Source organism: Clarias gariepinus, chromosome 4 (genome assembly GCF_024256425.1).
Source record: "Clarias gariepinus isolate MV-2021 ecotype Netherlands chromosome 4, CGAR_prim_01v2, whole genome shotgun sequence".
Classification (NCBI taxonomy): domain Eukaryota; kingdom Metazoa; phylum Chordata; class Actinopteri; order Siluriformes; family Clariidae; genus Clarias; species Clarias gariepinus.
Window position 1 is genome coordinate 17,841,799 of NC_071103.1, and position 22,342 is coordinate 17,864,140.

Sequence of the window (22,342 nt, forward strand, 5' to 3'; positions counted from 1 at the left end):
GATCTTTCTCACCAGCACTTGGTCTGAATGTCAGTGCTGTTTAAACAAGGGAGGCTCATGTGTCTTTCCTCCATTACACACAAAGATTTGGTCTGTCGGGCATACACTGGGCAAATTTGGCTGTTTGATATGATAGCAAAAAAACGCAAAGGATGGCGGGCCTAGGGTAAGCGATGTATTGCGAAATCCACCTTACCCCTTTCAGAAAGTAATGTGTTTATGAGGCCCACCCAATTGAATTGACTCTTGGTGTAAAACAGACTTGATCTGTAAATATGTGCTCTTGTGTTCAGGATTGTTTTCTGGACTGTAAGGTCAGTCATCATTATGTGCTTCACCCTGAGGGGATGAAACTACTGATATGGTGGATTTGGCTGTGGTTGCTAAACTGGTCTGACCTTTCATGATAGCAGACCTGCTTGCGTTGTGAAACTGCCATGGCAATCTGACCCCAAGTGAATGCAGGCCCTGTATCTAAATTTTGTGTAATGTGAAAAGACATTGTAAATATGGGAGCTAATCCATCCATTGGAAGTTGGCTGTTTAGCTTCACTACCCATTATTTGCAAGATGTCGTCCACATATTAATGTCTTGGACTTGGAATTTCTGGGTAAAGTGTGGTGTGGGTGTGCATCTAATTATTGGTTGGCCTGCCCAGGGGAACAAAACCTCGAAAATTAATGTTGTTCTGTTTATTTATATAATCAAGTTGTCTCAATGTCACCTCAGCAGACATGATGAAACCTCTGAACTGGTCAAAAATAACTTTAGGGGCATATGGAGCTGCCTACATCTTTTTAGCTGGTTGTTGTGTGCTGTTCTCATAATGAGGGGTCACACTGTCCAAAGGCAGTGAATAAGGTGTCCATGGACTCTCCAGATGACACACTGCTACTCCACTGGACCCATTTAGTCCTTCAGCTGGTATTAAGCAAAAGCCTGATGAATCTCTCTCAAATCTAGAACTGGATGGAAACTTGCAATCAACATCAGAGCAAGAAAGAAAATAGATCAGAACTCTTTGCCTTGAACCATGGTGTTTACGACGCACAGGGTGAGTGGGGATGCCCAAACATATAAGCCCTACTTGTCTCATTCTCGTATATTGGTTTTAGAATGTGGGGCCAGGATGCGGTGCTGCATAGCCATCCTAATTCATGACTCTGAAACTCATGATATATATTTTATTCCCATAGCCTCTTCAAACCTGCTGGTACAAAGAGAAATACAGTAGTATTTATTGAAAAATACTGCATTATACACTGATCAGTCATAACATCAATACCACTTTTAGGTGAACTGAAAAACATTGATCACTAACTATACATCAGCAAGCTGGTGACAAAATCATGGGCCCTGCTGGGGGCCAAAGGCTGTCCAGTCCAGTACCACAGAAAAGACAATGCTGGCACCACAGCCCACTACACATGGGGCCCCAACAGGCAAAGAGACCAAATCTTGACAGCAAATCCCCCCCTGTAATTTCATGACCTTAGTATTATAAGGCTCTGTCTAGGATGAATGAATAGGAATGACATAATAGGTTGGAAAAACATTGTAGTCATAATTAGACTTGTATTTCATCACTTCAAAGGGTTATTTTTCCCTTCTTTCTTTGTATTAGTTGTAGTAACAGGTATTACCAAGCAGTTCAGGAAGTAAAGCTCGAGCTGGATGTGTTTGATTGAGAAGGCCAGATTGTTGGTATCATGACCTGATTTCTGTTGCTAAGGTGAGCCTTTAGCATGTCTGTTGTCTCTGGTTTTGTAGACAGCAGCTGTAAATTAACTTGATTTAATCAGTGAGGCTCCTGCTCATTAGATATAAACTCATTATGGTACAGCAGATGGGAAATTTAGTATGACTGCAAACTGTAAAAAAAAGGTCTGTTTCACTCTCACTCCTGGGAACTGCATCAACTGACCACATGCAACTTGTCCTGTTCATTATAAGACTTATTACTTGTGAGTTTATTTGGCCGCAGACATTCATTAGAGTTGCGGTACGTTTACCATACAGGTTTAAGCGGTGGAGAGAAGGTTACTGAAATGCCTCTTTGTATAAAAACATACAATACAAATTTGTTTCTATTAAAAAAGGAAAACTGTCTGCATTGTCCTCGGCTGCCACCTAGTGGTTAAATGGATACACTACTATATTCGTAGATGTGTAAAGATGTGTACTGTACTGTTGTTGTTGCATAGAATATTTAAAAATGGCATAAATCAAGCCAGTCCTTGGTTTGCTTTCTATGTATTTAAAGTGAAATGTCCTTCTGCATCAGTGAGTCTAGGAGTTTAAAGGGGTAACATTCCCGGTCTAGGGTTTACTGGCATGGCTTCTCATACAAAACGTTTCTTTTCTGAGTTATGATTCTTGCAAATGTATGTATATGCATTATGGTTAAAACATTGCTGCTGTCTGCAGCCTATGCAGAGCTATATAATTAGTTTTACCTGATTATTAATTATTCTGGCACAGTACAACCAGCACCGCATCATTACCCATCAGGCCCAGCACAAACGCAACAGAGTAGAGAATGGGGATGAAGACGGCTTATAAACACATAATTGTATGCTGTCACATGTCACTCCACAACAATATGTGTCATAATCATTGCTGTCACTAACCTCTCCAGAATAGATTAGATCTGACTGTCTCATTTATTCCCATGTTCCCACTCAATGAGTAAGTGGGAGGTGAACGTTAGTGTGTGATTTGCATAAGGCACCAGAGTAGAGGGTTTTCTTCCTAGGCAAAAAAATAAAAATGAAATTGGCCTTAACCAAAAGAGAATTTTAAATAATAATAAAAAAAGGTCATAAACTTGATCCTGCAGAATAAACTAGAATAAACGCAACAGGAATCTTTTATGACGTCTATACTGATAGTTTCTCAGAAGAAAACAGTGTATGATATCTTGAAGTATAAAAACTAAATAGTTGCTATAAAGTACTGCTAACTAATGCCTAATGAGTGTAGATTAAATAAATAAGTAAGTAAATAAATACATTACCGGCCACACAATGAAGCTATAATTTTATAATTCATAATGATACATTTAGAAGTTATGTCATCTCTCACAGTGCACAGTGTCCCTATACCTTTAATATCGTTTAGTAATTAGAACGTCGCGTAAAGACCATTAATGATTTTCGGTTTATATGCTTGTGATTTTTTTTGGATGCATATTCACTAGGCAGTAATAAAATACCTACTAATGCACTAATCTGCACACCTACTTGGTGCCTATTTGTGTGCTCTCTTTGTTTCTGAGTCCTGCAACAAAAAGGCATAACATTTTCCACACAGGCAGGAAGTGCTACTGGGCGAATGTTCCCATGCATCAGTCCTCACAGCTAATACAATACCATTTAAACCAGACTGAATGCAGGCTTTTGTCCCAAGAGATCTCCTGTTGGTGGAACCTGGCCAGAGATCAAATGGTCCAAACCTTTCCTGTGGTATTTGATTACACCAGGTGCTGTGTGTTTAACACAAATATGCTAAATCTTTTCAACAAACATATTATGATTATTAGAATTTGGCCCCAAATTATATGCCATTCAAATAGTATAATAATTATTACAAGATTTTTTCAGATACCACACACACACTAGCATATTTCATTAGTTTAATTATAATTTATAAGGTTAAAGCTTGTATTATTCTCTTGTGTAGCCACAAATGTGGCCTTTTTCCTGGTGAACTAACACTAGCTCCTTGATCGAACGTCTTGGCCAGTGAATGAATGCTCCACTGCACGGCGGGTCAACTGTGACCACATTGTCCCATTCATTCCTATGTTCATCCTCAATGATCTGTGCAGGTATAAAAGCACATGAGAAGTCTGAGTTTTGATCATTAGCTACATTTGTGGACCCTAATAGTCAAGATGACACTGTGAGTAATAAGACCACATTTTCTTCTTCTTATTGCAGTATATTTCCTAATATATCATTCTCTCTCTCTCTCTCTCTCTCTGGTTTAGCTCTGGGTCTTGTGTCAGGCCTGTTCTGTTGATGCTCCTGTTTATAACATTTGTCTACTCGGCAGCTATGAGAGGTAAATCGTATGGTCTTCCTTAGTCTAAAGTACACTTTCTGCATTACTGCTGCATTTATCAGTCCATGAGGTAACAATACCTAGTCTCAACTACCTCTCACCTGGTGTTGTTGATAAAAATGTACTCATTCTAATGCTTATCACTTACTATGTTCAGGCCAAAATAAAGACTTTGACTTTGAAAATTTTTTGAATGGTAGGTTACTTCTTTTATATACACACATACACATAGAAATTAATATGCAAATAAATGCCATAGAGCAGGGATGCCTTAAAAAAAAACTATAAAAAAGAAACCATCAAGCACAGTAATTATTAAAACCACTCAGTATTTGGTGTAATGACACTCTGAGTACCCTTAGTCTCAGCTACAATTTGTGTAGTTTAAGAAGGAAATTAGCTACTAAGTTTTACTGAGCATCCTGCAGAACCACTCACAGTTCTTCTGAGGACTTTGTTGCACTCGCTTCTTTTTCGCATGTGAACCCATCCTTTTATGTCTAAAAAAGAAGGTGGTTGTTTGTATAATGTGCTGCCTTCTTTTCCTGTAACTTTTAATTTTGTGGTGGAATACTGATATTTTTGTATTTTGTACTAACTCAAGTCGAGTTTGTATTAACAACATAAAGTGGTTAAGACTTTTGGAAAATATATATCTCATTTCACTTTCATATGAATAGTTCTGTTCTCTCTTTCCAGAGGCCTTTAATAGGAACAGCCCTGAGCCAGCAGTTCTGTCTGGTACGTAGATCTAGGAAAATGTTCAGATCAAAACTAGTTTATATTTAGTCTATATATTAGTCTCATCTTTCTCAAATGTGCTTTCTGTGACACCGTATCACCTACAATACAAATGAACATACAGAAATTAAATTGAAAAATCCATAGTTAAAAAAGATTATCAAAAAATACACATTGGAACCCATGCAAGAAGCAGTATAGAAACCAACTTTCTCTGATTAGGTGCTTTGGATGCTGAGCCCTATCTAGTTCAGCTGTTATATATAAAAAAAAAAGACATCAACTTTATAAAAATCTAACATAAGTGACAGAGATTTAATTTGCCTCCGTGCTCACGCTCTTGAAGATCACATGTTTACTTTGTATAGGTTTACATTTAAAGTGTTTAGATTTCTCTTGTGCTGTATTTTTCTTTTTCATTTTTTTCTTACTTCTCTTCTGTGGAATCTGTCCAATTCATGTGCCTGATTTGCACTTTGGCACAACATGCACCTGCCCATATATGGTGTTCAGGAGGTGTAACCTATGCTAATTACATGGTAATCTTATGCTAATCCATGAAACCCACTGTTTTATACTCTTTCAATCTTTTACACACTTTGTAGTGCGATAACACAATAACTAATACTATTTAAGTGGGAAAAGTGAATAAAAAATATTTGCAAAGGAGAAATGCCAGCGTTGTGATTGCAGAAGTATTCACCCTCCCTGCTATGAAACTCCTACATTCTTCTGTAAAAACGACAAGGTTATGGCCCTGAGTTTATTAAGTTACTTCACCCCTAGAGGAATAACAGAGACATTTCAATTACAGTCCATAAAATGATTGTCAGAAGTCAGAACACTGATGCTAAATTCATTTGGTCGGCCAGATTACAACCTTTATGGGTCTGCTCCAGACCCTCAAGCTGTATGTTTGACACCTCAGGTTTAGACAATCACTCATCCTGATTCTCTTTGTCACATAGTGTATATCTGAAATGTTTACAGCTCACACATTTTGTAATGTTTGACACTGAGTTGTTCTGCTTCTGTCTCAGATCCCTTAAATGCTGTTGGTTTTTCAGACCCAATAGCAGGTGAGTGTCAAGGCAGCGCTGTCTTGATTCAATGCAGAGGAAAATAATGTACAGGCCAAACTCAGAGATGTTAAATTTAATTACTTTTGATGTTTAAAAGAGCTCTGTGCACAGTGTTCAGTTTTTTAATGCTCTCTCGCTCTCTCTCTCTCTTTAACAGTGTGCACAACTTCCTCTCCAGTGGATAACCCTGCTGGTAAGCTTGTATCACTGTTTCTAGACTAAGTTTTGGTTCTTAGTTTACTTGCAATTGATATAGCATTTTTTTTTTCACTCCAGAGTCTGATTCAGTGGAACATTCAGGTCAGCTAACGATGATTGTAATAAAAAAAAGAAAAGAAAATAATTTATGTAATATATTAGAAATACACCATCCTTTCCATGTACCTGTCCCCTTAGACGCTGCTGATGGAAAATCTAAAGAGAACAGCAACTCTGCTGAACAAACAGGTGAATTCAATTGTATTTAAATGCAATATTAAATACCTACAAGGTGGCTCAGTGGTTAGCATTGTTGCCTTTCACCTCCAAGTTTTGGGTTAAATTCCTGTCTCATGCAATGATGCATGTACTAGGTGCAAACTGCGCTAGATGGGTTTCTTTCTTTCTTTCACCCTGACCAAGGTGTACCCTGCCTTGTGCCCCCAACCCTGTATACAGGATAAGTGGTATAGACAATGAGTGAGTGAGTGAGTGAGTAAATGTCTGGACTAACACTAAGTACTGTGGATGCATGTGCTTTTGTTACTTTAAACATGTCATGTCTTTAGACATCTTAATCCGTGCTGATTGATCAAATGACCTTTGACCTGAGTTTATACTTGGAAGGCAATCAATATAAAACTTTCATTTTTTGCTTTAAGTCACAGAAACTTTAGGATTAGACATCGATTCTGCTGGTAAGGCATGTTGAAACAGTACAGCACACAAAAGTATTAATTAATGGTACAAAATTACAAATAAACCAAAAATATTTTGCATAAAAAATATTATGTTTGTGGCTCCCTCTTGCTGCAGAGAGTAAAAGTGAAGAAGGGACGCACGTGGACAAAACTGTTAAGACTGAGACTGAAAACCAAGCCAGCAAAACACAAGGTATAATCTGAAAGAGATAATATAACATAACCGGCACTTGTATTATTGATTTTAGAGTGCTTCAAAAACTACAAATTGTAAGATCTGTTAGATAACTATAAACAAAAAACTTTCATGAGACCTTTTACTACTTTTCTTAATATAATTGCATCATTACATGTCTTTATGAATCTTTCTTTTAATTTTTTTTTATTGTATGGTCCAGGCACAGAGAACACGAGCAGCCAGGAGATATACAGACCTTGGAATACCATGACAGACCAAGAGAGGAAGAGGAGGATGGACACTGAGAAAGCAAAAAAGAAATACAGTGTGAATCAAATCACCAAGACTAAAGAAGTTAAAATGGACACTTACTTACCTGATCAACCCCAGGATAAAGAGAGCAAGAGAAAACATAAGACAGACATAGTGAGAGATAGCAGTGACTCGGTTCAATTGAGTGATGGGCAGAATTTTATTGATCAGAGTCAGGAGTGTGTGGAGGTATCCAGCTGGATGACGGGATATCCAGATGTGGAAAACAATAGTGAAGGTGGTGCAGGTGTAGATCCACAGAGTGAAGAGGGAATCACAAATTATGAGCGCCGGCCTAGGAAACTGTGTGTTGCTAAAAAGAGACTGGGGACCCCAAGAGTTCAGAAAGAGCAGCTGGACAAAGATAGTGAAGAAACTGTGAATAGTGAGCCTGTAGACAGAGATAACAGCAGTGAGAAGATTCCAGCTCGATTCATCTAAAGATTTCCTTTGTATAAGCATTGTTAGGTTCCAAAATGTGTTATGAATCATCTGCTGTCAATTGAAACTGTTTAAAAGTGTGCGAATATTTGTTTCTATGAATGTGTCTTTTACTTTCATCTACGTCTGAGAACTCTCTCTACAAATATAATAAGGTGCGTGTCTGAATGCTTAGCCAGATCCCCTGCTAACTCGTTAGTCATAACCTTCATGGTAGCTGTGACTTTCTGATCATTAGATGTTGTCTGTGGGTCATCCAACAGAAAAGTGGCATCATGCAGACCTTCCAGGTACAGCTGGCTCGTCCATGTCTGCTTGGGGCCATAAATTATGTAGCTTGCCTCGTCTGCTGCAGGCTTCATCTGCTCTAATGGCCCTCAGAGAGTCTTTCTCTATCTCAGAATCATGACAGAGATGTCAGCGTGTTAGAAAAGATTTACAGCAGATTCTCACTCCTAGAGATTGCAAAATGTGCTTTCTACATGCAGCTGCACTGCATGGTTAGCATTCCTAACACAGTAATGCTACACTCTCATATAAAGAGGCTGGAATACATGACATCATCAAAATGCCACATTGGAGAACAAAACTATATAGCGTGTAACATCTTATGAAAAATCAACCAATAAATAAATAAATATATATATATAAGCAAAGCTTGCTATTTCCATGCAAGTCTGTTTTATGATAAAGAAGCAATTTAGAAGTCAGGTGGTGTTAAGGATTTACTATTAGATGCTGCATTATTGATGGTTTCTTATTGAAGAGGCAGTGTATGGGGAAACAGTTACAGTCATTCTTAAAATATATCAGAAACATTATCAATGCAACTGTTATTAAGCCTGTAAGCATTTCTTTGGCACCCCAAATATCTGACTAAAAGATAATCTAATTTTTAAATGTTAAGATACCTAGTTTTTTAATCAGTAGAAAAGTAAAAATGTGATCTGTCCAAAATAGGGTGTAGTTACTTCCAGAAATACACTAAAAACCCCTGTGGCAGAATTCTGATATATAGCCACGGTTGTTTTATGTCTGTAACATTTTCATTACTTTTAATAAAGCACAGATAAATAACCCTAGCTTTCTGCAGAGATCTTGTTTCATTCATACGAAACCAGAGCAACTGTTGTAAAAGTGACCGGCCTTCCTAAAGATATTTTAACTGCTTATTTGCTAGCAAATATTATGAGATTCCCATGCTTTGATCAAGTTGTTGGTTAGGTTATCAATCTGATACTGTACATTGCCCTGCCAAAAGAAAAGGTCAGTGTTTGAGATTTGTAGTTAAACAAGCAAAAACAATAATGTTACCCAGCAAAGTACTTTGAACTGTCTCTGTTCAAATAATCGAGTGTGCTCGCAAACCTCTGCTTTTAGGTCTAGCTATAAAACCCTCAAAGATTGTGGAAACAAATGCCCTGATGCAAACAAAATCACAACAAGTAATGGAGCTAACGTTAGGTTGGGTGCAGGTTAGCAAAGTGTTGCTTAAGGTGCGGCAGCGTTGCTAACATGCGAGAACAAGATGGATTTCCAGAGCCAGCATCTTAACTCCTGACAGTGATGCTCAGTGAACTCTTCTGCTACTGGTGATAACTTCACAACACCAACCAATCCTAACCATTTGGGATTGGCTAACATAAAAATAAACATTGGTTGTGTGAAACATCCAAACTATCTGTTAAGCACAAACAGAGCAACCACTGTTTTTCAGCTCTCAGAGGTCTTTCCAAAGTTGAAATGCCTCGCTGATGTTTATGTGGCTCTTTGCCCTTGCCTAGTCTCTTTTTTCACATTTTTGCTCTTGAGTCCTTCTCCTCTTTGGCTGTTTCTCATCTTCTTGACAATGTGTGGAGTCTGTGCCAGATTTATGAATGCTATCCGCTCTGCTTCCTCCTGTCCTGTGCCAACCACAAACACGACCCCTGTTTGGATTGGGTGAAATAGTGTTATGTGGCTCGGTCCTAACTACTTTGTTTGTTTCCCATTTAAGGAACCCAGGCTGTTGCCAAACAATTTTTTTTCTAGCCCACACACACAACAGGCAGCCCCTTGAGAAGATTTTTACAGAATTTGATAAGAAAATAATTAATTTAGTAGTTAATAAAAATCCCTTTCACTGCCTTTACAAGTGCTAATTATCTCAATAAATAATTAAATTTAAACACTTAGTGACCAGTTGCCTCTAAGTGGAATACTTGTGATTAATATACAGTCTGTCAGTAGTCATACTTCTTATCTTTCAATAGTATTAATGGTACGTTTCATACATTGGGGGACCCAGAACCAGTCTCAGAAAATGTTCAGTCTGTATGTATGTCTGTCCAGCTAGATTTTATTACAGCATCACATAAGACTTTAATGAAACTTTTGCAGTACTTAGATATCTGCCTGAAGTTTACCACCATGCCACCAGTCATGCTTTATATGAAAGCAATGATTTCATAGAAGTCTTGTGTATTTGTAAATCTATTATCAGTAGGCTGAATACTGTTGGAGCTTACAGTATATATTTTTTAATAGTCCCCAGTGGATCTACTTTATAAAGGATCCCACATATTCATTAATTCATTAATTCATTAATTCATTCATTCCAATTCTTATCCAATGCAGGGCTGCAGGAAGCCTGGAGTCTATCTCAGAAAACCTCAGGCACGAGGCGGTGTACACCTGGAACAGGGTGCCAATCTACTGCAGGGCCTCACTGATAAATTGTTTTCTTAATGTTACACAGCTGTTTAGTCCCAATCCCTTGAGTTCCCTTTGTATTGTGCAAGTCGAAATGCTGGGAGTTCTACTGTTTATATATATATATGGTTTACTGTTCATCCTTCCAGGTTTTAATAATGCAGTGGACAGTTTTTAAACCCAATTTTTTAGTAGTTTCAGCAATCTGAATCTGTTGTGGTCTTTGCTTGATTCAGGACAATAATTTGACTTTTCTGCAACAGAGTAACATCTATAACATGGCCACAGGATGTGTCTGCTGACATGGTTGTTTGAAATGTGAAGCTACTCGCTGCATCAGGTAAAGTTAAATAACTTGTTGCCAGCTGAACCAAAATAATCACTGGAGTAATTATTCAATGTTGCTCTTTTTAGCCAAGCAGTGTATGTGTAACTGTGCTATTGGCAAGAACAGTCTAATAAAGATAAACAATCAATGTAATATACAATTTAAAAAAGCATATATAATACTATTTCAAGTTTTACAGGCAGAATTCATCCTTGAGAAGTATTTTTATGGGAAGTGATATAACACTGGAGACTCTGAGTTAGTTGCTTAACAATGTGTATAAAAATATTGCTTTTATGCTTCGGTGCAGCGTGACCAGCATCAGGCACAGTTCATTTTCTCTCATAGCTTGGGGATATCTTAAGCAATTTCACAGTCTACCAGAACTCAAGGAACTCCCACTTTCTCTGTAAGATACTAGGTAAAGTACTTTTTTCTCTCTTCTTTTTTTCCTCCCAAATAGTAAGTATTTTCATACAGCCTGCTAGATAAAGAAAAAACCCAACCCCAAACTTTACTAAAAGTAGAAGTAACAAGTATCACATATTAATATTATACTTATATATGATACTTAATACCAGATATATGATGTTTAAAGAAGTATACATTTTAACACATATTTTTCCTAATGCATTGTATAGTTTAGTTTTATTCAATAGTCCTAACCTAAGATCAGTAAAATCAGTTAGTATTTAAAAGCAAATTCACAGAGAGATTTGAGAACTAAACCATACAATTCCACTGAACCCCATGAGCGCATCTTTCTATACTTTAGTTCAGAATGTGGACACCCTAAAGTTCTCTAAACCAACCTGCATTTCTTTTTGTGTCTTATATTGAATGGCTTTTTCCAGCTCTGTGTACTGAAAATGTATGTGTGACCATTCTCTGTCCATGTTGACTCATTGTGGAAGAGAGTTTCACTCCCCGATAGCTTTTCCATGTGTGGGGTTAAATCGAATGGAGAGAAGGAGGGGCAAAGTGCCTTTGGTTTCTGTTAAAGACCAGCTTCCTCAATAAGAACAGGCCCCCACCCTCTATTTATAAGAACTTCATTCAGGAGGAAAAGTTGCTTGTGCATGTGAGCATTCGACACTGATGGAAGTCTGCATCATTATGCCATCACATACGTCAGTTTCACTCCTAAAAAACAGGAGCTGCTGAGTGTGTGGATATGTATATGATTAATTTCTAAATGTACTGAATTACTTGCCAATTTCATGAGTTTGACTAGTGACCAACTTCATCTTGGCCTGCGTTTAAATAAGACCCATGAAATGGAGTGATGTGAGATTAGTCAATGTGCAGTCCTCTTGACAGCTAGCAGACAGCTCTCATGTGTGAGACCCAAAGCCAGAATCTCTCTGTTCCACTTTTTCTCACTTTTTTTCCTCTCAGCTAAGTGCAGCTGATATTTTTCAAACATAGCTTGACAATTTTATTGCTCATTCCAACACAATTCTTCCAGCCAGTGTTTTTTATGCCATGATGCAATGGCAGCTACATTTTGTCACTCATGGCCAGGGCTGACAAATTTCCTAATAACTATAAGCCACTGCTTAGGATGGTGTGATTTTATGGGCCCTTTACAGTTTGCTTTGTTATGATTGCTATGAACCTGAAGAGTTGCCGAAGCTTAAAGTATGTAAGGAATAAAACATGCCTGTCATGCAATGAACAAGTTGATAAATTATTTTTTAATGATTTTTAATTAATATTTGTATTAGCTATATGAACACCTTCGCCAATGAAAATAGAGAGTTCATCAGAATGGTATATGTTATAATATTAAATAGCACAGACAGGAAGTGTCCCATTTATATTAGATAATAATAATAATAATAATAATACTTGTTTACAATGTAACAAAAAAATCCTATTATTGGTTATTTATCAAGTATCTCATATATTTTCTGGCAGGATTATGTTAGTTGCCAAGTGCGGCACTGTGTTTTTGATTAGCAATGCAACATTGTCTTAGCCTTTTTTTAAAAACTCCTTCTTTTCTAAGAAAAAACAAACAAAGAGTAAAATGGCAGTAAAATGAATAAACCATCAGTCATGTGCTCCATCACAAAAGAAAACAAACACATCCTGCCTGGGAGATGTGGAGATGTTGGTTGACACCCTGTGTGTTAAGTCTGTGCCGTGGGTAGGAAATTTGATTAAATGTGTCAAAGAGATGGCGACCACATTTGTCTGGGAGTGGAGCTTTTTCATTTGTCTGTAATACCCGAAGTTTAATTTCATGATTGACTAAAGCTCCAGGTGCTTAGTTAATGTTCACCAGATGAGTGCTGCCACAATCCCAATTTTCCAGTGCAAGCTGTGGCTAATAAAAGCCTGGATTTCTGCAGATACCCCTTGTTTTCAGGCTCTCCGAGAGGCAGAGGGAGAGTGAGCGAGACCGCAATGTTATACTATGTTTTTATTAAAGCAAGTGATTGACAGCTAAGGAAGATTTTTCCAGTATTAAAACCCAGGCTCAATTGGATGGAACAGAGTGCATTGGGATCTGGCTCTCAGCTGCTGTTCCTGGGAGAGCGAGAGAGTCTCTGTCTTTCACTCTCTCACTCTCTCACTCTCACTCTGTCTCTCTGTCTCTCTCTGTCTCCGTGGCTGCAGTAAGACACTGACAGTCTGCCCCAAAGCACTCAGAGAATTATTTTATCATCAAAAGTCTAATCTGCGTGCCTTTAGGCAACTGTAAAGATTGCATGACTTGAATTTATGCAATAACACCTGTATACTAGCCTTTGTCTTTAGCCAGATGCATTGATAGCTATAAGAACTCTCAGACTGTATGGTTTTGCCTGACTGGCTTCTGTAAACCCATTTGCATTGCCATACAAAATACTCCAGAAATGTGACAATAGTAAAACCATGTTTCATTTAACATAAAACCAACATATGAACAAACAAACATAGATCTGTCCACAGTAAGAGTTAAAACCTTTAAAAGCAGTGATAGGGACGGTTAGAAACCGACCAGGACTGGACTCAATAGGAATAAATTAAAAGAGCAGTTTGCTGACATAGCCTGACGTCTGGAAGAGTCTTAAAAAGATGTGGGAGTATTCCCCCGGCACATTTAACTTCTTCTGATTTTTACTTTAAAAGAATTATAATGCCTCTCAGGACATGTGTTAATTCTTTTGTTCAATTTCTTTCGACATAAAATGTCCATAACTGCAATACTAAACCCAAGTGGAGGTTTAGGTTTACACACAATATTAGTGTTGCACGTTTAACTGTTGCGAGATATTATGCTAATTATTTTACACTATATAGTTGCATTATATTGGAAATTCTGTAGTCTGTAGTTTGTTGAACTTAGTGTGTAAAATGGACAGATTATCTACTGAGAAAGGTTTTAGCTGAACTGCAGCTGTACCAGCAGGAAACAATTAGCCCAATAGTCCATAAGCCCAGTAAAGATGGAGGAGAGTTGTTTTCTGACTGCTGGGATGATGACAGGGTTAGTTGGCAAGAAATCAAGGTCCAGACGAAGATCATGCAACCGCAGAGATTTGAATGTGTGTGTGCAAGTGTGTGTGTGAGAGAGAAAGAGAGAGTGAGAGAGAGTGAGAGAGAGATGGAGTGATGGAGAAGGTGAACCTGTCACCTGAAATTCCTTTGTTATTCCTTTACACTCACTGAACATCTTACTATGAAGACCTGTACACTTTCACATTTACCCAGTTTTATAATCAGTCAATCGTCTGGCAGCAGTGCAGGGCAAAAGTCATGCTGATATGGGAGATCAACCATCGGAATGGTCAAAATGTGATCTCAGTGATATTAACTGAGGTATGATTGATTGTGCCAGACTGAATGCTTTAAGTATTTATATAACTGCTAATCTCTTGAGATTTTGGCACACAAAAGTCTCTAGAGTTTGCTCAGTACAGTGCAATTTTTTGATAAAAGAGGTCAACGGAGAATGGCCAGATTGGTTCATGTAGCCTGGTCTGTTGAATTTCAATTTCTGATGAGACACACAGATGATAAAGTCACAATTTGGTGGCAACAGCATGAATCTATGGACCCAACCTGCCTTGTGGTAACAGTCCAGTTCGTGGAATGCATGTCACTAAGAGTTGGCACAACGGAGGCCCCACCCAGAAGTTGTATAGTGTTCCTAACAGGGTGCAATATTTCTTGAGGAGAACTACCTATACATGAAAGACTTCTATATACTTCACTTCATATAAAGACTACAATATACTTACTTTTTAATTTATATTGTTGCAGTGATGCAGATATAAAGTTTTACTCTTAAATTTAAAAAGCTCAAAGACTTATACAATGTGTTCCATGTGATTAATACAATTTGGTTTTCTATATCCAGCATAATTTGACCATATTTCAAAGCCCAGAATAAAAGCAAACTCTGCACTCTTACTGGAACTGCGGATTAAACACAGCCTGGCATACTGGAATATTCATGTAACCACACATTTTAATCATGGTGTTATACCATATTCATAGCTCTTGTCAAGTGCCAAAATGCCCATTAAATTTCCTAGTGTAGTTGCTTCCATTTATACTATAGGAATTACCCACGTTCAAGATACATAATTCAATCTATAATTTGATAAATTCACACTATAACACGTTGTACAGCCATTATCTGACTACGTATTTATAAATAAATGAAAATATGTTTAAAATATTTTTTGGAATAAGAAGTTAATTTTAATGCTAATGTTCTTTGTGAAGTGCTGTTACCTTACTTAAAGGCAACCTCCCTAACCCCCTACACACAAAAAAGGACAGATGATGTACGAAAAACATTCAATTTAAACTGAGACTTCTGATTGTGCATCGTAACAGAACACAGTTATTATACTATAAACTCCCTTTAATTCTCCATATAACTCCCTACTACACTAATGCACTTATCAAAGTGTTTCACTAGTGTTTGGTCCAGGGATGTTTAAAATGGCCAAAACATGTGGAAATGGTTTGATGGATGTCAGGTTCGTATGGCGATGTGGCAATAACATCCACCTGAGTTCTTGTAATGTGCAAGTGGTGTTCAGGAATGATCATGTGTACAGTTTCCACAGACAGTGTACAAGTAACAAATTATCTGTTGATTTTCAAGGATCAGATGTTCCATTTGCTGAATGTTCATGGAAAAGACTGCAGCGGTCTTTGAGCCCCCTTGGCAGGATAGTTACACGGACTTCATTAAAGCATTTGCTCCATTCAAATGTTTTACTGTGGCTAAGACTCTCATCACCGTTTTGTGCTTGAAGTCTTTTGTAAATGTTAATCAGTCTTACACCTTCATACATTGAGAAAGTCCCGGTTTGACTTGAATGCTTGTCATACAAATGTCAGCATATTATATGAGCATATTATTTTAGTGCTGCTAAGTCCTGGAAAATATTGTGTGCATAGTTTACTTTCTGTATGAAAAAAGACAAGTTACTGAAACATCTTATACTAGCATACAAAAGTATGAAATCAGACAGATTCTCATTCTGGTGGCTGATGTAGTCAACACAAACTTTACTAGATAGGATATAATTAAATAAACTATTTGATGAAAGTTGCTTACAGAATATTGCCTTGATTTGACATTTGACATAGAGCATCTCAGTCACACAGTGTGGGAAAGCAAGTGCAGTGAATTATCTGCACCCAATACACGAGTCATCGAGTTTAGAGGCTTCAAATCAGCTCTAACCTGAAGCTGGACCTGTGTGATGACCCTCTGAAGTGAAAAACAGTAAGATATTTTTGATGATTATGAAATATACATTTATTTAGCTTCACTGCATGCTTAATTCTGGTTAGGGTTTCTAGTGGTAAAGTAAAGGACAGTTTGCGACTGACAATCTGCCAGAACTCAATCTGCAATCTCTCTCTCTTTCTCAGCTTAATATAATATGTAAAGGAAAAGAGCTGAAGCACATATATATATATATATATATATATATATATATATATATATATATATATATATATATATACAAATAAAGCATAGCTATAACTGATGTTATATAATGTTATATAAATAACTGCCATTTGCACCTTTCACATAGTGAACAAAGCGGACACAGGTAAGCCCTTATGCTTAGGAATAAAAAAACTTTATTCCACTCTTGCTGTTAAAGCTGGAGCAGGTCAAAAGTGAATCGATTCATCTCCATTACATCATAGCATTTAGTAAATCAGTGCTGGTTTCTTCTTTTGATGTCATGATAATTATTTGTAGTCATCTCGATGCACAAATTTATGTAGGATGTGGTCTAATGTGTCCTCTTCAGCACAAGCATTGTATGCTGATGATTACAAGTAAAGTCCTTAAAGCTCTGACAGATGAAGACACCGTAACAAAGCGCCTGGATAAGTCCACAGTGATGCAGTCCGTTAATAAATGTACAATTACATGATAAATAAAAGGTTCATGTATGACACTGCAGTAGCATACTTACTATACATAAGGAAAAACATACAGTTAGAGTTCAGGTGATGCACAGTATGTTGTATGTTGTTCATCATTAACTCCTTATAGCTGTTTTCCTTTCTCTGTCTTTGTTCTGAAACACCAAAGCAATAACAGTAAGTCAATTTCATAGCACAAGTAAATGATCATTTTTTTTTCTTCAAAAGATTTCAGTCAGGCAACTGAATTTATTAGAGTAGATCTTAATATAAACATATCAAATACAGTGACTATGCTTTTAAACTCTGAAAGGGGAAACAAACTATAAATAAGTCACCAGGTTTTTTTGTTTAGTGCTGTGAGAAGTAATTTGAGGTTTATCTGAAAGTGGGTGCTTTTAGGGAATCTGATCTTCTTGAGGTACAGGGTGTCTGGCCATAACGTCAGCTGAGGGGGCAGCATACCTCACTTTTTCCAATCACACTTGTGTGCTGTGAGAGCCAGCTGGCAAGAATTAATCTTGTTCACACTGCTGGGTAACCTGAGGTCAGTGCCTTCGGCATACTCAAACTATGTTTGTGTTTGCATCTGAATTCTTATGTGTATTTTATGGCGATGATGTATAACTGTGAGCAACTATTGTCAGAGTAACTGCTCCTGAAGATTAAAGGTGAGTAACAGTGATGTAAGTTATACTGCATTATTACAGCTATGTGCTTGAGCAAAAGCTGACTGTATTGCCCACCTTCCTAAAGCTGCAGACAAAAGGAACAGTATGGTTATTGTGTGTGTAAGTGTGAGTGTAAGTCTGTGCGTGTGTGTGTGTGTGTGCCTGCATCTGTTAGCACCTGGAAACATAAAATCAATTATAGGTATTAAGGTTATAGTGTTATTAATTTAGCTTAAATTATTACTTGTCTAGTAACCCAATTAAGCATAACTACATTTTGTATTTAAGCATTCAGGCAATAATGTGTTTTTCTAATAAAAGACATCAGAGAATTCAATTTATGGCTTATACTGTATATTGAGCAATCCCTTCTTTTAGAGTTGTAAAACATTAACTAGTCTTTGGACATATGGTTAATTTTTCTCAGCTAAATGATGACTAAAGATTTATTAGGATCTGAGGGGCATTCATTGATCTTAGTGACCAGTATAAGGAATTTTAGGAATTTTGTGAGCCAGATGTTTCCAGAGCAGTACAGAGGCATCTGTAATTCACAGAAATATGTCTATAGCCTTCTGGGTGCGCTACCGTCATTTTAAACAATCACTTCCATATTACTGACATTTATTGACTGTCATGTTAATTTTTTTTGGACACAGGAAACGTGACATAGTTGCAACATCTTTGATGACAGATCAGTCTCTACTGCTTCACACAAGTAAACAAAGCTCTTATGTTATGTTCAAGCTTACCTATGCCAAGGTTTAGGACCTAAATCTTTCATGATCACAAACTTTGGTAAGCTAAAAGTTGATAAATGGCTATAAATGACATGGAAAGTTTTCAGCCTAGACAATTACCAGAACAGTTAAAGAACTCTTAAAACCTTTTTTCAATTTGTATTATATATGTAGGTCATATGATGAGCATATTTTGTATATATGCAAAAAAATGGTTTGCGTCAACAATTTATAAAAGGTTTTATTATTTTATAAAATAAATAATATTATAAAATATATATAAAATAAATACATTAAATAATATTATTAAAATATTATTTAAAAATGTCTATATCATTATCCATCTTAAATCTACTAAATCTACCAAAATAACATTTCACAGATTAAAATGACACTACTATAAGTAAAATGATAAAATACAATATAAGCACATGAACATTGCATAAAAAAAAACCAAGCTGATCTGCCGTAAACTGCTTCTTATATTATGAGCAAATTTCTCAGGTGTTCTGTGAGAAACTCACCAGTCTTCTCTGGTTGCTGAGGCAGAAGGTGCAGATCTGTCTGGGTTGGGAGTTCTCTGAGTCTGGGCTCGCATCTATGGTCTTATGCAGATGGTTGTGTAGAGCCGCTGTGTTTTTGTGGCAGGGCTGTCCATCTCCACATGCTTCTCCCACCAACAAGACGTTTTCCAGGTGAGAGATGTAGCTGGAGGCTAGCCGTAGCGTCTCGATCTTGGACAGCTTCCTGTCAGCTGGTTCAGTGGGTATGAGTGTTCTTAGAGCCGTGAAAGCCATGTTCACGCTATTTGTGCGGTCTCGCTCTCGAGCATTCGCTGCATTACGCTGCCGAGGCTCAGTGATTGGCAGGTGAAGATCTGTGGCTCCAACTGATGGCCTGCAGTCGTATTTCCTTTTGCGAGAGTCTGCTTGGAGGGCGTTGTATCCAGGAGTGGAAAGACGAAAGGATTTGTCATCAGATCCTGAGCTTTCGCTGCCGTTCTCGTCATCCTCTGAGAGCGTGCCAATCTCAGAGTAAAGGAAACGGGCAGGAGACGGGTGAACCATGGCAAAGGACATCGTCACCTGCAGTGTCTCAACCTTGCAGTATTCCACCAAAGGGGACCGTGGGCTATCTCTTCCACCCAGTCCTCACACGTCCACAGGGATAAATCTTAACACAACTTGGTGCTCCTTAAGCCTATCCACCAATAAACCAGCACAAGAAAAACTGTAGTCCTTCACTTAGTGTACAGCAGCACTCTGTCTGTGGAAATCCAATGATGTCTTAAAGCAATCCTGTGTTGACAGACTCAGTCGCTTCATGATGATGCAGTCAATATGAGTTCATATTCCTTCCTCAGTTTGCTCTTACAGAACCAGTGTGTCAAGCACCAGCCTGAGTGGGTGAATAAGTGGAAAAGTATATAGTGTGTTGCACTAGCGTTCATCCCTCAACAGTTCCACATGTTATTATGGCTGAGTGTTTCCTTATGCCTTGGCTTTATAGGGTGTGTGAGTGCGTGCGTGTGTGTGTGTGTGTGTGGGTGAGTGTGTGTGAGAGAGAGTATAGTAGTGGTGGGGGAGTGGCTGGGGAGTGCTCCCCCTCTTTCACTGTAAATTCAGAATCCAGGGTGAAAATGAGATGGAGCTCACACACACATACTGATTTAAAAGTCTCTCCTTTATTGACATGGAACAAAGATTTCTGTGTCGCTGTATAAGATATAAATGATAAATATAATAGTTTTTACCCTACAAACTGTGAGTGCTGAATACTTTTGTCTTTCTCACCTAAAGACATGCATTTCTAATAATCAGAAATGATTACAGTTCTGGTTAACACCCAAACCCTCATGAGAGTCAATGATTATTACAAATATTAATTGTACTCCTGTTTCTCTCACTGTAATCACTAAATAATTCATAGTAATCACTGAGTATTATAATCTTCAGTGAATAGCACACAGAAAGTTTAAGGGGTCAAACAAACAGTTGGTTTCTGAGTGTGAATGCTACAGGACATCCTATATTATTCTTATTGTTTATTAATAACATTGGCTCATAAATGTGCAGACTGCTGAGCTCTGATTAAAAAGGAAATGCTTCAGGATAGTGTGTTGTGGTCTAGTGGCTAGCTTTGCTGCCTCACGGCTCGACGGTCCGTGGTTCAGTCCGGATCTTAAGTTACTGCCTGTGTACTGTAGATGTTGTCCCTCTGCCCATTTGGGTTCCCAGGTCTTCTGGTTCCTGTTCACCTCCTAAAAACATGGTGGACTGGATAGGATGGACTTTGCTAGTAAAGGTGTGAATGTGGGTGGACGGGACTTGCATCCCAACCAGGGTGTATTCCTGACCCTGACTAGGATAGGATGTTATTGAATGTCAGGGAGTGCTTCAGGCCACAGAGAGGTCTTGAAAGGTTAAAGAAAAAAAAAAAAAATCCAATGATTTTTAAACTGGACATAGAGATGAGAAGCTTAGCGAAAATAGTGCTACTGGTTGGTGAACAGACAGTCAGTGATGACTTTAAGACAATGTGTTGGCAGCATCAAAAATAACTTAAGGTCACTGCTGAATTTGTTTCACATGTCTCCATTTTACTGCAGTGCTCTGAGACTTACTTAATTCTTTAAACGTACTGCTTAACTGCCATCACCTGTCCTCAGGATTTTGTCACTCTAAACCCAATTTTCTTCATTATCCGTTTCTCAGTGTCACAAGTGATATTTAATATATCTGAATGAGTTCAGTAGCAGAGCTGTGCTGTCAGCATCTGATTGCTATTACTCCCTCTGCCTCCTCCCTTCCTTCCACTGTTAAAATCTAAAAAAATATTCACCAAGAACTACCCCCCCCCCTCCTCCCCTCTTACTTTTGGCACAGGTTAGGGAACTGTCAAAACTCGGAACTAATCCTTTGCACAGCACCGCAGACAGACCGACCGGCTCATTACGGAGTCAGCCGAACGGACGGGTGGACGGCCAGGATGCTGAGGGACAGGATTGTCTAGGCTGTGCTGGAGACATGCCAAGCTCATGAGCACCCAATGCTAATGGGACACAGTCCCTGCATCTGGCACATTTAAAACCAAAGGAGTGGGACTGAGAGGAAGATGATTTCACATGTCACAAAAGTGGCATAAATAGTTGTAAAATGTTATATCCCATTAGATATATGGATAGACCAAAGCAGCTCGAATAGAGCAATGGAGCGGAAATAAGTACTTATAAGGTCAGGTTTTTTTAGTAGAAATAATTGGCAATCCAAACCTCACTGCTTTGATGATTTCTGGTAATTGGCTATCTGTGGCCTTGCTTTTTTTTTGCCCACCAGTCCCTCTATTTCAGGAGCACAAATGAAGTCAGTCCTTCCTGAAATTCCATGCTGTAATTGTCGCGTTACTCAGAAGCCAAAGAATTCAGACAGTAAGCAGGTCAGTGGGCCTGAGAGATGGAAAAAGTGAACTGCTCAGAACCTTGTGGAATCCAGTGCCCATCAAAGTCACTCTGACAGTCCTCATAGCTTTATATTACACTTTAGTTTAAACAAACACTTTTGATACTGACTTTATTACATTAAAAAAAAAGAAAACAACCAGACCAGAATGTTCTATACGTAGATTCTCAGTTCTTCACTTTTTCTGGTTCTTAGCATTATGGAAATCTCATAACTCTGAACCTAACATACCAGTTTAGAAATATGCTACCTATAGACAGCAAGTGAGTTAGGAGTTAAGAGAAATTGTACCCCTTAAATTCTAAGGTCCTTTTTTTATCTATACAACCTACAACA

The 22,342-nt window shown here is 37.9% G+C and overlaps 2 protein-coding genes across 3 annotated transcripts; one reads left to right on the forward strand and one right to left on the reverse strand.

Annotated features, from left to right (window-relative positions):
* The first annotated feature begins 4,059 nt into the window (after window positions 1-4,059).
* Window positions 4,060-7,719, forward strand: LOC128520070 (uncharacterized). The gene is made up of 7 exons (XM_053494091.1): window positions 4,060-4,066; window positions 5,848-5,886; window positions 6,047-6,082; window positions 6,286-6,336; window positions 6,750-6,785; window positions 6,904-6,981; window positions 7,187-7,719. Exons 1-7 carry the CDS (start codon window positions 4,060-4,062, stop codon window positions 7,717-7,719), a joined length of 780 nt encoding a protein of 259 aa, XP_053350066.1.
* Window positions 7,720-16,860: 9,141 nt separating this feature from the next.
* Window positions 16,861-19,992, reverse strand: scxb (scleraxis bHLH transcription factor b). 2 transcript variants are annotated; one of them, XR_008357954.1, is made up of 3 exons: window positions 19,073-19,992; window positions 17,188-17,292; window positions 16,861-17,094 (listed from the first exon to the last, which is right to left on the reverse strand). XR_008357954.1 is itself a non-coding variant. In XM_053495125.1 (2 exons), the coding sequence occupies exons 1-2, from the start codon at window positions 19,625-19,627 to the stop codon at window positions 17,254-17,256; spliced, it is 594 nt and encodes a 197-aa protein (XP_053351100.1). In that variant the 5' UTR covers window positions 19,628-19,992; the 3' UTR covers window positions 16,861-17,253. The 2 variants fall into 2 exon arrangements, 1 of the variants encoding a protein (XP_053351100.1); XM_053495125.1 differs by having other exon boundaries at window positions 16,861-17,292.
* Between the last annotated feature and the right edge of the window lie 2,350 nt (window positions 19,993-22,342).